This window comes from Aplosporella prunicola (assembly GCF_010093885.1).
Source record: "Aplosporella prunicola CBS 121167 unplaced genomic scaffold K452scaffold_2, whole genome shotgun sequence".
Taxonomy (NCBI): Eukaryota; Fungi; Ascomycota; class Dothideomycetes; order Botryosphaeriales; family Aplosporellaceae; genus Aplosporella; species Aplosporella prunicola.
The window spans coordinates 628,720-641,359 of NW_022983530.1; the positions used below are offsets into that span (position 1 = coordinate 628,720).

The following is a 12,640-nucleotide window of genomic DNA, read 5'->3' on the forward strand; positions in this document are numbered from 1 at the left end:
AAAAACAAAAACAAAAATACAAATAAGGGGGGGGGTAACAAATAAAAAAAAAAAAAAACCACCCCCACTCCTCAAGCCACCGCCACAGGCGGTGCATTCTCACCCTCCACCCGCGTCGTCTGCGCAGCAGCAGTATCCGCCGCCGCCGCCGCCGCCGCCGCCGCCTGCGCGGCCTTGAACTTCTCGGCGCGGCCGTAGCTCTCGCGGTAGCTGCCGCCGACGGCTTCCTCGACGGTGATAGGGGGGTACTTGGCGGGCTCGTCGGGCGGCTTGCAGTTGGGCAGGCAGTCGATCACGTAGTCTGGGTTGCCGGAGAAGAAGACGGGGATCGAGTAGCGCTCGCGGCCGGAGCGGTTGATGACGCGGTGCACGTTGCTGATGTATTTGTCATTCGACCACCGCATGAAAAGATTTCCTAGGTTGACGACGAGAGCGTTGGGCGTGGGGACGACCTGGTGTGCGATGTGAGTGAGAAGCTAGGTCAAATATGAATGGGAGAGGAAGTGGAGAGAGAGAGAGAGAGAAAGGAAACTCACGTCGAACCAGTCCTTGACGTCGTTGTCCCAGACCTGCAGCCCGTCGACCTCGTCCTGCAGCAACAGCGTGATGGCGCCAAAATCAGTGTGCGCACCGATGCCGCGCGTGAGCTTCTCGTCCGAGTCGCCCGGCTGCGAGGGGTAGTGCAGCAAGCGCATGGTGGCGACGGCGTCGCGGGCAAACTCGTCGAAAAAGCTCTCGGGCAGTTCCAGCGTCAGCGCCAGCATCTTTAGCACGTCCTTGGCCAGCTGCACCACCGCGTAGTAGTACTCGAGGCAGGTGGTTTTGAAGTCGGCGACGTCCTCTGCCCCCAGCGCCTCCGTCGGCCACACGTTCGGCCCGCTGTTCAGCTTCTTGTGCACGAAATAAGGGTGCTCTTTGCTGATCTCGTTGCCGACATAGAAGCCCTCTTTGAGCTCTGGGTTCGTACCTTCCTCTAGGATTTGCGAGCGCAGCAGCTCGTAGCCCCGGTTCCAGGTGTTGAGGTCTGCCCCGTTCTCACTCGTCAGTGCCGATTGCCTCTTTCGGGTCGCTAGCAGGGGGAGTGTGTGGGGCTGCACTGCACCTTTGCCCACTTTCTTCTTCTCCTCCAATGGCAGGTCGAAGAACTTCTTGTTCCAGGCCATCACGCGTTGCTGCAGCGCCACCGGCACCGCGTGGTTCGTGATTTGGAAGAAGCCGTTGAACTGGCAGCAGTCCCGCACTTGCTCAACCAGCTTCTGTTTCTTGGCTACATCTCCGCTGTAGAAAGCGGAGAAGTCAAGGAGGGGCGGGCTGCGGGCTGTGTTGAGTTGGCTTGGCATGGTGGATGTATGTGGTAAACAGTGCGCAAAAATCCCCGTTATGCGTCCGGTGCTCAGTGTGCTATGCGCCAGTCAATAAGCTTATTGCAAGCTATTTTGAACTATTAGCCTTCGGTGTAGTCGTTCCAAGCCGCTGCACTTTTATCTGCTTAGATAAGGCCGCCGTCTCTCCACTCCCCGCACTTGGAGTTGAAGAGTGGGATGTCCCCATTCTTGGCCCGGCGCCGCAGACGTCAAACCCGCCATCTATCCGATAAGGTGGAGGACAGAGCTAGCATGCATTATCTCGAGCTTGTGTATCATGGGGCTGACTTATCGGGTCTGGGGTTCCTGTGAGGGTCTGTCGCTCATGCTAGTGACGAAATCGTAGGCCTCAGTGAAGTCCATTCAAGGTTACTGGCTACCGTAAAGGAAACGATGGTACGGTATATGACTTTATCCGGTAATCCCTTACACCAAACCCATAGATGGTGCAACGATGGGTGATTGGCTCGCATCGCTCGAGTATGTGAATGAGTCTTCCGCCATGGTATATTTCGAGGGCAACCAACCCTTTTCCTCACCGGATTCAGACTGTTGCTTCCATTGTGTTTTCCTCAGGCACCTCAGGATAGCCTCTCTTCATTATGTCTTCCGCAAGTACCAAAGACGAGAAGATCCAGGAGCCTACCCCCGCAGACCTCAACCAATCCGTCTCTTATAGCGAGGGTGTCGTCGAAGCCATCGATGACTCCGTTGTCCGAGACTTCTATGGCGCTTCCGTCAGTGATTCTTACCGGCTCAAGTCCGAGCTTGTAGGCAAGCACCTGGAAGAAATTGGCATGGGCAGGTACGTCTCCCCACCTATCTTCATCCCGTATCCACCTTTGACAATTCTCCCCAGGTTTCAATGGTGCCTCTTTCTCGTTGGAGGCTTTGGTTGGACCGCCGACAATTTCTGGAGCCAGGGCATCAGTGCTGTGCAGCCAGCCATGGCGCTCGAGTTCAGTGATGTGACGAAGCGTAGCTACAGCTCCGTGGCGTTTTACATCGGACTGATTCTGGGAGCCTACTTCTGGGGAACCTCTGCCGACTTTATCGGGCGGAGGCCTGCTTTCAACACCACCATAATGATCGGAGGCATCTTCGCCTGTGCCGTGGCCGGTGCGCAGAACTTCGTCGCCTTCAGCGCCATGTGGGCGGTGATTGGGACCGCCGCTGGTGGCAATGTCCCGGTCGACTCCATGATATTTCTAGAGTTTGTGCCAGAGAGCCATCAGTGGCTGCTTACTGCGCTGTCGGCTTGGTGGAATTTCGGCCAGGTCGTCGTGTCCCTCATAGGATGGGTCTTTCTGGCCAACTACTCCTGTCCGTCGACATCAGACTACACAACTTGTTCCAGAAAGGACAACATGGGATGGTCAGCAATTCCAAACTCGACAATACAAAGAAGCATCGCTGACACACAATAGGCGCTATACCATGATTACTCTGGGAGCCCTTGCTATGGCTTTTGGGTTTATCCGCCTCTTCGTTTTCAGGATGCCTGAAAGTCCTCGTTACCTTCTTTCGAAAGGCCGCGACGCAGAGGCTGTAGCAGCAGTCAACCATATTGCCAAATTCAACCGGAAGCAGCCAACACTAACTCTGGCTATGCTGGAGAATATCGATGCGTCCTTGGGGCGTGTGTCTACAGACGGAGACGTAAAGAGGGGCCTTTCTCGTCGGGAGGTCATCAAAGAAAACCTACAAGACTACAAAGGTGTCAACTACCAAAGACTCTTCGCAACCAAGAAGTTTGCTCTTCATACGAGCCTTACGTGGCTGATATGGCTTACCATCGGTGAGTATATTGCACCTTATTGTCTTCAAGGCTAACATCTCCATAGGCATTGCCTATCCGCTCTACTTTGGCTTTATTCCATCATATTTGGAACACAAATTTAACTCAGTCTCGACTCTACACAAGACTTACCGTAACTACTGCATTGTCTCCGGTGTAGGCGCTGTCGGTCCTATAACCGCGGGATTTTTCGTGGAAACACGGTTTGGACGGCGCTGGATGATGGGGATTTCCGCCGCCTTGACAGGAGTTTTTCTTTTCGCGTACACGAGCGCCACATCAGAAACCGCTGATCTGGCTTTCCAATGCGTCACTGGAATCCTTGGAAACTTCGGTGAGTACCATCGATGATACACTGAAAGTGTCCATAGCTGATGGGGCTGTTAGAGTACGCTATCATGTACGCCTTTACGCCTGAGTCCTTCCCTGGCCCTTCGAGGGGAACAGGGACAGGTACTGCTGCGACACTGCTCCGATTCGGCGGACTCTGCGCGAGTTTGATCTCTGCAAATGTTGGCTTCACCACTGTCCCAATTTATGTCAGCGCTGCTCTGTGGATATGTGTTGGGATAGCGTGTTTCGGTTTACCTTTTGAAACACATGGACATGCTGCAGTTTGAATGCTGTCTTTGTATGAATCGGTGTTGGCCCTACATCCAAAGCGTACGCACGCATGCGTAAATTGCTAGACGTTATACAGAATATCTTGACTTACATGTTGTATTCAGTAGAGTAAGGACGGACTCATATGCGGATGTGATGAGTGAAATATGCCTTTGGAGCGAAGGAGTGGAGAAATCGAAGCTTTCGACTTGTCGAGAGTACACTGAATGCCTTAACTCCTTTACACCCATCAATATAGATTTAGATACGTTAATAAGTGGCTGTCAGCTTGGTCAGTTTGCCTATGCAACAGACATCCTTGGGTATTTCCATGATTTTGCTACGGCCTTCCGCTACTATACTCGCGGAGCTACAATGGGGTGATTTAGGTGCCGAGTACATACTGACTTTACAAGGTTGATATCTTGTGTGCTGGCGATGATCCGTTTTTGGCATTTATCTGTGTATGGACCAATTTAGTCCTACGGTACCTATTGTCCGTCATACGTACCATAGAAAGCTCTACCGATGTTTTGCTTCGCTCCACTACGTATCTGAACCAAGTTCACATGTGGTGTTACTGAAGAACGTGATCAACAATGCACCGCAAGCGATCTGTTAAAAATGACCTTTTGGCAATAAACAGACCCGAGGCGGCTAGAAATTGACAGATGGGTGGATATAAAAGCAAATATGCAGGTGATTTACAATACTGCCAAATGACCGCTAAAGGTGAGACGTTGAGGTCGTGAATAAGAAAGAAGACTGGAAATATTATGCGTACATCTACCGTTCCTGCCGTAGATATGACGAATGAAAAGGGAATTATCATTTGAGGTTGATCACTGTTTCCAGGTGGTGGCGCTCAACCAACAAACTCCAAGGCACATGTTCTGACAATCTCGTCCGGTCTCGATCGTAGGTCAGTATTCTCAGTTTTTTGGTGCGACTTATCTCGACAAACGGGGACAATTCGCCCAGTGTTTGATCTGAATTAGAAGAATCTTGGGCCAACCCATTGTTCAGTGATAAGCCTTCTGCAGGGCCACCAAGTATAGTGGATTGATTTCTGTGTTGAGTGTCTTCTGCTAATGCACGAAATGTTATCTTGTGCAAGGAAAGACATTCGATCGCTTGTCGCAGAAATGATACGCAGGACCCTTGCAAAAAATCAATGAAGGCTAGCTGAAGGTGTTCCAAGGTCCTGCGATGTTTCAAGAGGAAGGCCAGTAAAACTGATCCGCTGAGCATACATCCCCGAAGTTGAAATATTTTCAGTCGATTCCAATATTCCTGGAGAAAATATCGACCAAAAGTGTTTTCGAAGTGTTCTATCTTGGCATCCGCCGTACGAATGTGCAACTCTTCGAGGTTTGATGCAGCAGAAAACAGGCTGGCCCAACCTTCGTACTCCTCTAAGAGGATTCCGTCCTGTGGCAAGGCAACACTGACATCCAAAACTTTGAGATTCGACGTGACAGAGCGCAGCCGATCCAGTACACGGACTGGAAACAGTAACGTCTCAAACCTCATCCAGTTTGCCGCCGATAGATGCATACTCAGTCGATGTATGATAGCATGACTTGCCTCTGCGGCAGAGAGGATGGCCAGGAAGACATATGAAAGAGCATCGTGTGTTGACCTGTTTGAACCGATTTCAAATACGCCACATAACCCGAGCTGCCGACTAGTCTTCATGACGCCCCAAGTCTTACGATGCTTGGATATCCAAAAAGACTTGTAGTCCCCTATCTCGATGTTCTTGCAATTTCGGAGATTCCCCAATGCCAGTGCCAGAAGGATGGCGTCTTTGCCAGTCGCACGACGGAAGTCCTGGTCCTCGACAAATTGTAGCAATGCCTCTTCATGCTCGGAAACAAAGTCTCCCGGAGACGCCGGCAAAGGCGCGGGCAAATGGAGGCATTCTTGAAAGGGATCCGTGTCGATGATCAAAGTCTCGACTGCTGGCCCAAGCAAGCCATGGCGCGAAATATCAACGAGGGCATCGAGGCTATAGTCGGAGATGAAATGTTCTCTTGTCCTAAAGTAACGCTCGCTGAATGTGTCGAAGGACTTGGCTGTCAGCTCGCGACAGACGAGCCTGAGGCTGAAAAAGCTAGTTGGGTCAATGCGACGGACGATATCATTAATCAGTTCGACCGGCAGATCGGGCAGATTTCGCGCGTACATGCTGCAAAATAGTAACGAAAAGGGTGAAAGGTGCGAGGAGAAAGGTGGTTGCGGGGTGTAAGATGCATATAAGAGCGGAGTGACCACGTGATGACCAAGGATGTGATTGGTCGCCCAATCAAGGCCGACCTAAAGCTACAACATCATCGTAAAGACGTCGGAACTACCACACCTCCAATCGCCATGCAGGCCTTCCGTAGAAGCGCAGCTAAGGCTGCGCAGACCGCTCGCGTCTCCCTCCCCCGCCAATCGCGCCGCTGTGCCCACGATGCCCACCACGGCGCCCACGACGTCGCGTACCCGGCCGACGAACCCTTGGGCGTACGTCCGACCCCCCACCCTGCGACCTTCACCCCAGGAGGCACCAAGCAACCGCTAATGCCATGATGCGCTTTGCAGAAAGCCTTTTACCTCCTCGCCGGTGGTGTTCCTCTCGCCGCCATCATCTACAAGGTGGCCGGCGCCAACGCTGGTGACGACAAGCTCTGGTTCACGCGCTTTGTCAACTCCTACAACTACTACAAGGACATCTGGGCCGATCGCAACAGGCTCCACGTCGAAGCTCTCGAGGCCGCGGCCCACGACCGCCACCTGTTCTTCAACTCGACCGCGAGACGGCACGTTGACCTGAACTTCCCCGAGTACGTCTGTCCTTTGCTTCCGGCAAGCCCCGCGAAACGCCGCATTGCGATTCCGCATATGCTACTCCCGCAACTGGTGCTGATTTGGCATGAACAATTAGGGCCTTCAACACGGGTTCCCCCTACAACGTCCCCGCTGGTTCTCAGGCCGACCTCAGCAAGGTCATTGCCCACTACGAGAAGCAGAACTTTGAGGAGCAGGCCAGGAAGCTCGAGGCTTTGGCGAACGGTACCCTTAAGGCGGAGCAGTCGGCTTCTGGCATTGGCAAGAACCCCCCGAACCCTTAGATGCAATGTACCAGTAGAAGAGTTGCTGAGGGTTGTATATATCCGGTTCAAATGCCATCCGCGTTTAAAGAGACCGCGCCTGGCCGTGAGTCTGAGCAATTGGATTGTTAGGAGCCAAGACCATCGTGCATGATGTCAGCGACAGCGAGTTGCAACAACGCAAAGCAAAATCCGCCGATGAGGACTTACGACATTCTCTGGTGAGTAAGTCATTGTTAGGGGTCACCGTTTTCAATGATGATCACAGCCGACGTGAATGATCTTCGCGTGATTCGGTGAGTGCAAGATTCCCGACACCAAGATCGCAACGCCATCAGGGGAACTATTCATGACTCGCACACGTGCACCGCCAAAAATGGAGAACAGCCGTAGCCGGTGGTGTAACAACGGATTGCTGGTGGAAAACCTACCTGTAGACACTTAGGTATGGCGTGCGTGAGCAACGTGTATCACTCCTAATATGCAAGATTTGTGTAAGTATAGGTAGAGGAAGGACATGCTCATTTCGAGATCTGAGGAGCAAATATCATGCCAGAGGATTCATGGGATTCCACATAGCAATGGCTTCAATGTTGATGCAGAAGCAGTCTCCCCTTTTGAGGTTAGCAAGGGTCTTCTGCCGGGGCGCCAAATGAAGCTCCCCCTTTCATGTTTCCACTTTAACGTTGCCAAAAAAGCAAAATGTAGAGGCGGACTCCATCTGAATGTACTACATATCTCATTGTCTACCCAAAGATACCCCTGTGTTTAATGGTTGAATAAAAGCTACGCCACTATCGAGGACGGAGAATAAAAACAAAAAGCAATGAGCATACGCGTACGAACTCAATTAACGTCGGATACAACCGGAGTTTGGCTGGGTTCAGCGACAAGCCAATATAGTTCCCAACCCCTTGGGAGGCTAGAGAATAAGAAAGCGGCAGCACAACCGTCAAACGCGGACAAGAGCATAATCGGGTACCAGGTAAAGATGCGCGGGAAGACCATATGGCCGGGTTATACCCAGCGATGCAGCAGCTAGCATCGATTTCTTCTGTATAGTGCTGCACAACCAGACCCTGCATACTTCTTCCGCACGAAATGATCTCGCATAACGCGGCCCGCACTGGACGACCGGCGATCAAACGAGAGCGGAGAAGCCAGCGAACGTGCACCTTAAAAAACGCCCCCATCGACCCTTGCTTTTTTTTTTTTCCATGCGCGCCGCGACGCACTGTCGCACTGAGAATGCTTGCGCGAAGATGGCTTCTGCATCGAGTGTTTGCCGTCGGGTCTTTGCGTCCGTCATACCGCTCATATCGAACCACCAGCGATCAGCAATATACGTCTTACGATGCGTTTAGAGCGGCTGTTGTTATTTGGTAATCCTGTCGTCTACGTATATTGCCGTGGGGAAGTCTACCGAGGCGGGGTCAATGGTTGTGAGATCGTTACCTCTGCATCGAATTGTGTCGCAATACCAAGAGATTCGTCAATGGTACTCCGTACGTCCCTGCCGTACAATGTGCAAGGGAAAGCTGTCCTCGGGCTTGGGGCCACCGCTTTACATGAGTCAAGCGGACCGCTACTCCACTGATAAGGTTGAATGCCGAGCTTGGTGGAGCTGAGAAACGGCCGGGGACAGGGGCTGCGTGCGGAGACGTGCATCGGCCGATGTCCTCCACAAAACCCCCGAACCCCAGTTGTCTCACCCTGTCCCAACCTCACGGCAACGCGATCACGGGCAATGCGGCAGTATGTCAACCTCGGCAAGCCATGTTTGTCATGAGAATCGCATCTGCTTGTGTCTATTCATTCCGATATCGACAGCTAAGGACAGCAATTGGAGGGAAGAAAATGTAGTTTGACATTCCGCCCAGAACCTGACTGATTTTGGATTAGAAGAAAGTCGTAGCCACCCTTTTTTTACGCCCAACCAATATTAAGCCCAGTTCATACCTAGTATGAGGCGGGCGACGTACTTGACCGAAGAGCCATTGGAATCGTGGTAGAAAAGAGAGAGAAAGCAGAAACCCTTTTCTGCTTGCATAAAGGCGCACGAAGTCGCCGTAAACTGACAGAAAGGATTGTGATGCCAAAGTCCAGGAACGCCTTGCTTGCTAGTACGGAAGACCCAGGAATGATGCAAAGATCGGAAAAGAATGTGATAACGGGCATTGATTTCCGCCTCAATGCTCACAGCAAGACAGCAGCGCCAGCGAAGAGGCCGCCGACGACAGCTGCAAGACCGTAGTTGGCGCCCAGGCTGACGACCAACGAACTCGCACCGTTCTTCTTGGAGTCGTCATCGCCGAATCCGCCATATCCTTGAGTTTCCGCAGAAGAGGTTGCGGCAGCCGTGGCAGATGCGGATGTAGTCGCGTTGACGCGCTTCGGGTTCTGAGCGCCGCAAGGGTTGTTCGCACGGCAGTTGTAGGAGCACTGGTTGTTGGAGCCGCAGTTGCTCACGCACTGGTTGTTGTACTCGGTGCACTCAAAGTAAGGGATCGTCTCGCTGTACTCAGAGACGTTCGGAGAGAGGCCATTGGAGCAGACGCAAGAGAACTCTACTCCGAGTTAGCATTGGTCGGACCACATTGACGAATCAAAGCCAAGCACGTACGAAGGGTGTCCGGGTCACAGTCGTTTTCCTCAGTAGAGTCCGTGTTGTTCGCGGTTTGCAGACAGATGAGCGGGCACGCAGACTTCTGGGAGGTGCACCACTGGTTCCTGTCCGAGATAGAGACAGAGTCCGGGTCGATGTTGGTGTTGATGGCGCTGGCGACGGTCGCCAGCTGAAGGAAGATGGAGAAGTAATGCATTGTGAGAGAAAAGCTGCAGGTTGCGAAGGAAAGGATCAGCGAAGTGTCGTAGGCAGCAGTCGGAGGGCAAAATGAGCTAATTGCTGGGGCAAAGAAGAGGAATGCTGCGGTAATATAGCTACTGACCTAGGCTTGGCGGGCCGGGACGTGCTTGGAAAGCGACAGGTAGTTTAGTGAAGAAGTGGGTCTGAAGAAGGCGAAGACGAAGCGAGTGGTGAGTCTCAGGCGAGATAAAGAGGTGAGGCCGGGCGGATCAGCAGTGAAGGGGGGTTTAAGGGTGGCCGGGACAGCTAGCTCCAATATGCACGAAAGCACAGGCCTGGTGGTGATAGCTCTCCACAAGTGCGAAAATAAACCCCGCTATTCCGTCTTATCCACAAGGGCGGCTCACCAATGTTGGGAGGGGGAACATCACGAGCTAGTTGTTCAACATGATCGATGACCGCCTGCGTGGCCCGGGGGCCGGTCGCCTTCAGTCGTTCGGCATCCATGCCGGGGATCTCTCGTTTATGCAGCCCGCAGTGCAAGCCAGACAGCCAATTGCGCCAGTCAAATGCTAATCACGATACGCGGCCGCTGGAATATTCCACCAGAAGGTGGCACCACGCCGCCTGCCGGGCGGCGGCAGCAAACACCAGCTTTCTCCGCAGGCAGGTGATGCCGGCCAGGTCTGGCGACGCAAGAGCCAATGGCCATTGCTCGCCTTTAAGGGTCTACGACACTACGCCACAATCCAGCACCTCACAACCGGGGAAGGCGATCATATCGTATCCGTAATGTACCCTACCTACCCTCTACACCACCTCGTCGCGAGCATTCCATCCGCGCGACTCCGAAGGTCGTACATGCTCTGGGAGGGTATCCGGCGGCCAGAGCCGTGGTAAGCTGAGGATGGCTCCGCTATTGTGGCGCCGCAAGCGGCAACAGTGCAGGTCACTCTCTCACAAGCTTGGACCGAGATCCCGAACCCATGTCTTGAGCTGGGCCGGATTGCGGCAGATGCAGCATGGCTTGGGACACAGCCTGTCGGCGCCGCCGGCATGCATCCGTACGAAGCTTGGGAGGAGAAAAAAGCAGAAGTGGCATCAGAGCCTCGTGCCTTTGCGGTAGTGACGGTCATAGCGGTGGCGGCGGCAATGGGCGAAGGTGGAAATGGGATGGATCAGTCAATTAAATCGTGGCCAAGGTCAGGAGCACAGGGAGCCTTGGCACGGATGAGGTGCATCCAGGTAAGCCAGCCCCAAAAGCTGCATGGGAGAGGCCCTCGGGCCCCGCAGAAACCGTGCACCCTTCACTACGTCACGGGCCTTCTTTCTGCCGCAACTCGCCCGTTTCCGTCAGTCGGCCACCCTCGACCGACCCGCACTGAAATCGAACCGCATCACCTCCTTGCTTGTGTTCCTGTCCGCCCGAGTCCTCCTCCGCGCTAGATGGATGGAGTCTGCTGCATCTGTTCCTAACTCTCCCAGCCACCCGCCGCAAAACGGCGACATTTCACCCGCCCAGCCTTCTGCTACCCCAGACTCCACCGCGCCTGATCAGCAGATAGTCCCTCCCTATTGGGGCCGCCAGCGGGGTGCTTCGACCTGGAGCTACGCTTCGGTTGAAGAGCACCGCGCCGACCCCATTAGCCTGCAGGACAACACCGTTGAGGGCTCTGAACATGACAGGTATGGCGTACATGGCGCTGAAAAGCACTCAACGCTAATTCAATTCTAGCGCTGTATGGGCTAAAAATGTCACCATTGACTCGTACGTTATCGTCAGCGGGAACGTTCCAGGCATGGGCGACTATGTTGTCTGGAACTGTACCGTGGAAACTTTGGACGTGAGTTGCTTGTTTGTGCAGCTCTTGCACAATGCAGTCGCTGATCTTGGACAGGGAGGTCCCATGAAAATCAGAAAGCGGTATGCTTTGCTTTCCATTGTGCATCGCACCCCTAGCTTTATGTTCATGTTGTTGCAGGTATTCCGAGTTTGACGAGTTACGGAGGAAACTGGAACAGACGTTCCCACTCGCTGGAGCGTCACTGCCAGAACTCCCTCCTAAGAGCATGATATGTATGTCTTCTGCATCTATCTTTGCCGGCCGCTTATTGACTTGTCTTTAGCCCGATTCAGGCAACGATTCCTTGAAAAGCGGAAAGCCGGTCTTTCCTATTTTCTCAAGTAAGTTCACGTTCTAGAATATCAGGCAAATTCTCTAATGCCGGTCAGTTGCGTTCTCCTTAACCCAGAATTTTCGGCATCCCCTGTCCTCAAAGAGTTTCTGTTTACCTAAATACAAGCCGTCTGACTGCTTCCTAAGCCGCTGCGCACAATTAATGTCTTGTACTTTAACAGCTGAATGAGCCACTACACTTTGCTTTTCAAGCGTATGTCAAATCATGTGGCGGCGCCAAACATCCTATTCCTTACTTAGACTATATGTCTAACTCTAATTTGGTAACCATGTCCCGTTTTGAGGGTTTACAAAGTCACTGAGTAGGCAGGACTCTTGAAGTGATAGCATCACAAGCACGACATAAACTTGCTCATCTCGAGCCTTTTACTTGCCCATTTGTGAGCGGTTAGGCAAAGGGTAGCTGCATTGAGCGTTGCACGGATTCGGCCCAAGTGCTCATGGCCTCAGCTATGATTTAAAGGAGATAGTATAGCACATCCCGGTCAGCATCCGCCATGCGCTTTGCCTTTGAGCTATGCGGGGTCGAACGATGCGGCATTGGCCCCATGAAACGGCACTACGCCCAATGGCGCGAGTTGACTGTCTCTATAAACACATGACTAGAGGCAGGTGTGCAGGATCACGAAAAACCCTCAGCCTCCTTCTGATAATAACGCGAAATCTTGGTGAGGGAGCGTATCATGGCCCAGAAGTTGAGCCAGCCGGCGGTCTATTCGACAATAGCATCCGCATGTTTCCGCTAGACGCTCTGACCATTGCGACATCCAGTT

General features: G+C 52.9%; 7 protein-coding genes across 7 annotated transcripts in view; 4 read left to right on the forward strand and 3 right to left on the reverse strand.

Annotated features, from left to right (window-relative positions):
• Window positions 1-178, forward strand: part of K452DRAFT_323781 (uncharacterized protein) — a gene marked incomplete at both ends in the record, with an annotated part of 4,163 nt that extends 3,985 nt beyond the window's left edge. Inside the window, one exon of the mRNA XM_033544660.1 lies at window positions 89-178. Coding sequence (XP_033402368.1) covers window positions 89-178 — 90 coding nt within the window. The remainder of the gene's footprint in view (window positions 1-88) is intronic.
• Window positions 174-1,313, reverse strand: K452DRAFT_195193 (uncharacterized protein; the record flags this gene model as incomplete). The annotated part of the gene is made up of 3 exons (XM_033535936.1): window positions 174-452; window positions 537-1,034; window positions 1,098-1,313. Coding segments are annotated over 3 exons (993 nt in total), but the record flags the coding sequence as incomplete, so codon positions are not given.
• A 397-nt stretch (window positions 1,314-1,710) lies between these two features.
• Window positions 1,711-3,957, forward strand: K452DRAFT_262662 (uncharacterized protein). Its single transcript, XM_033538616.1, has 5 exons — window positions 1,711-2,169; window positions 2,224-2,739; window positions 2,792-3,162; window positions 3,209-3,496; window positions 3,550-3,957. Exons 1-5 carry the CDS (start codon window positions 1,967-1,969, stop codon window positions 3,780-3,782), a joined length of 1,611 nt encoding a protein of 536 aa, XP_033402370.1. The 5' UTR covers window positions 1,711-1,966; the 3' UTR covers window positions 3,783-3,957.
• A 457-nt stretch (window positions 3,958-4,414) lies between these two features.
• K452DRAFT_282837 (uncharacterized protein) lies at window positions 4,415-5,967 on the reverse strand. Its single transcript, XM_033539655.1, has one exon. It carries the CDS (start codon window positions 5,953-5,955, stop codon window positions 4,594-4,596), a length of 1,362 nt encoding a protein of 453 aa, XP_033402371.1. The 5' UTR covers window positions 5,956-5,967; the 3' UTR covers window positions 4,415-4,593.
• A 127-nt stretch (window positions 5,968-6,094) lies between these two features.
• Window positions 6,095-7,000, forward strand: K452DRAFT_262664 (uncharacterized protein). The gene is made up of 3 exons (XM_033538617.1): window positions 6,095-6,276; window positions 6,355-6,596; window positions 6,698-7,000. The coding sequence occupies exons 1-3, from the start codon at window positions 6,139-6,141 to the stop codon at window positions 6,882-6,884; spliced, it is 567 nt and encodes a 188-aa protein (XP_033402372.1). The 5' UTR covers window positions 6,095-6,138; the 3' UTR covers window positions 6,885-7,000.
• Window positions 7,001-8,625: 1,625 nt separating this feature from the next.
• K452DRAFT_282840 (uncharacterized protein) lies at window positions 8,626-10,023 on the reverse strand. Its single transcript, XM_033539656.1, has 3 exons — window positions 9,812-10,023; window positions 9,487-9,698; window positions 8,626-9,430 (listed from the first exon to the last, which is right to left on the reverse strand). The coding sequence occupies exons 2-3, from the start codon at window positions 9,683-9,685 to the stop codon at window positions 9,060-9,062; spliced, it is 570 nt and encodes a 189-aa protein (XP_033402373.1). The 5' UTR covers window positions 9,686-9,698; window positions 9,812-10,023; the 3' UTR covers window positions 8,626-9,059.
• Window positions 10,024-10,920: 897 nt separating this feature from the next.
• On the forward strand, window positions 10,921-12,207 carry K452DRAFT_282841 (uncharacterized protein). The gene is made up of 6 exons (XM_033539657.1): window positions 10,921-11,355; window positions 11,405-11,513; window positions 11,568-11,593; window positions 11,652-11,746; window positions 11,797-11,854; window positions 11,903-12,207. Exons 1-6 carry the CDS (start codon window positions 10,937-10,939, stop codon window positions 11,964-11,966), a joined length of 771 nt encoding a protein of 256 aa, XP_033402374.1. The 5' UTR covers window positions 10,921-10,936; the 3' UTR covers window positions 11,967-12,207.
• The last annotated feature ends 433 nt before the right edge of the window (window positions 12,208-12,640 follow it).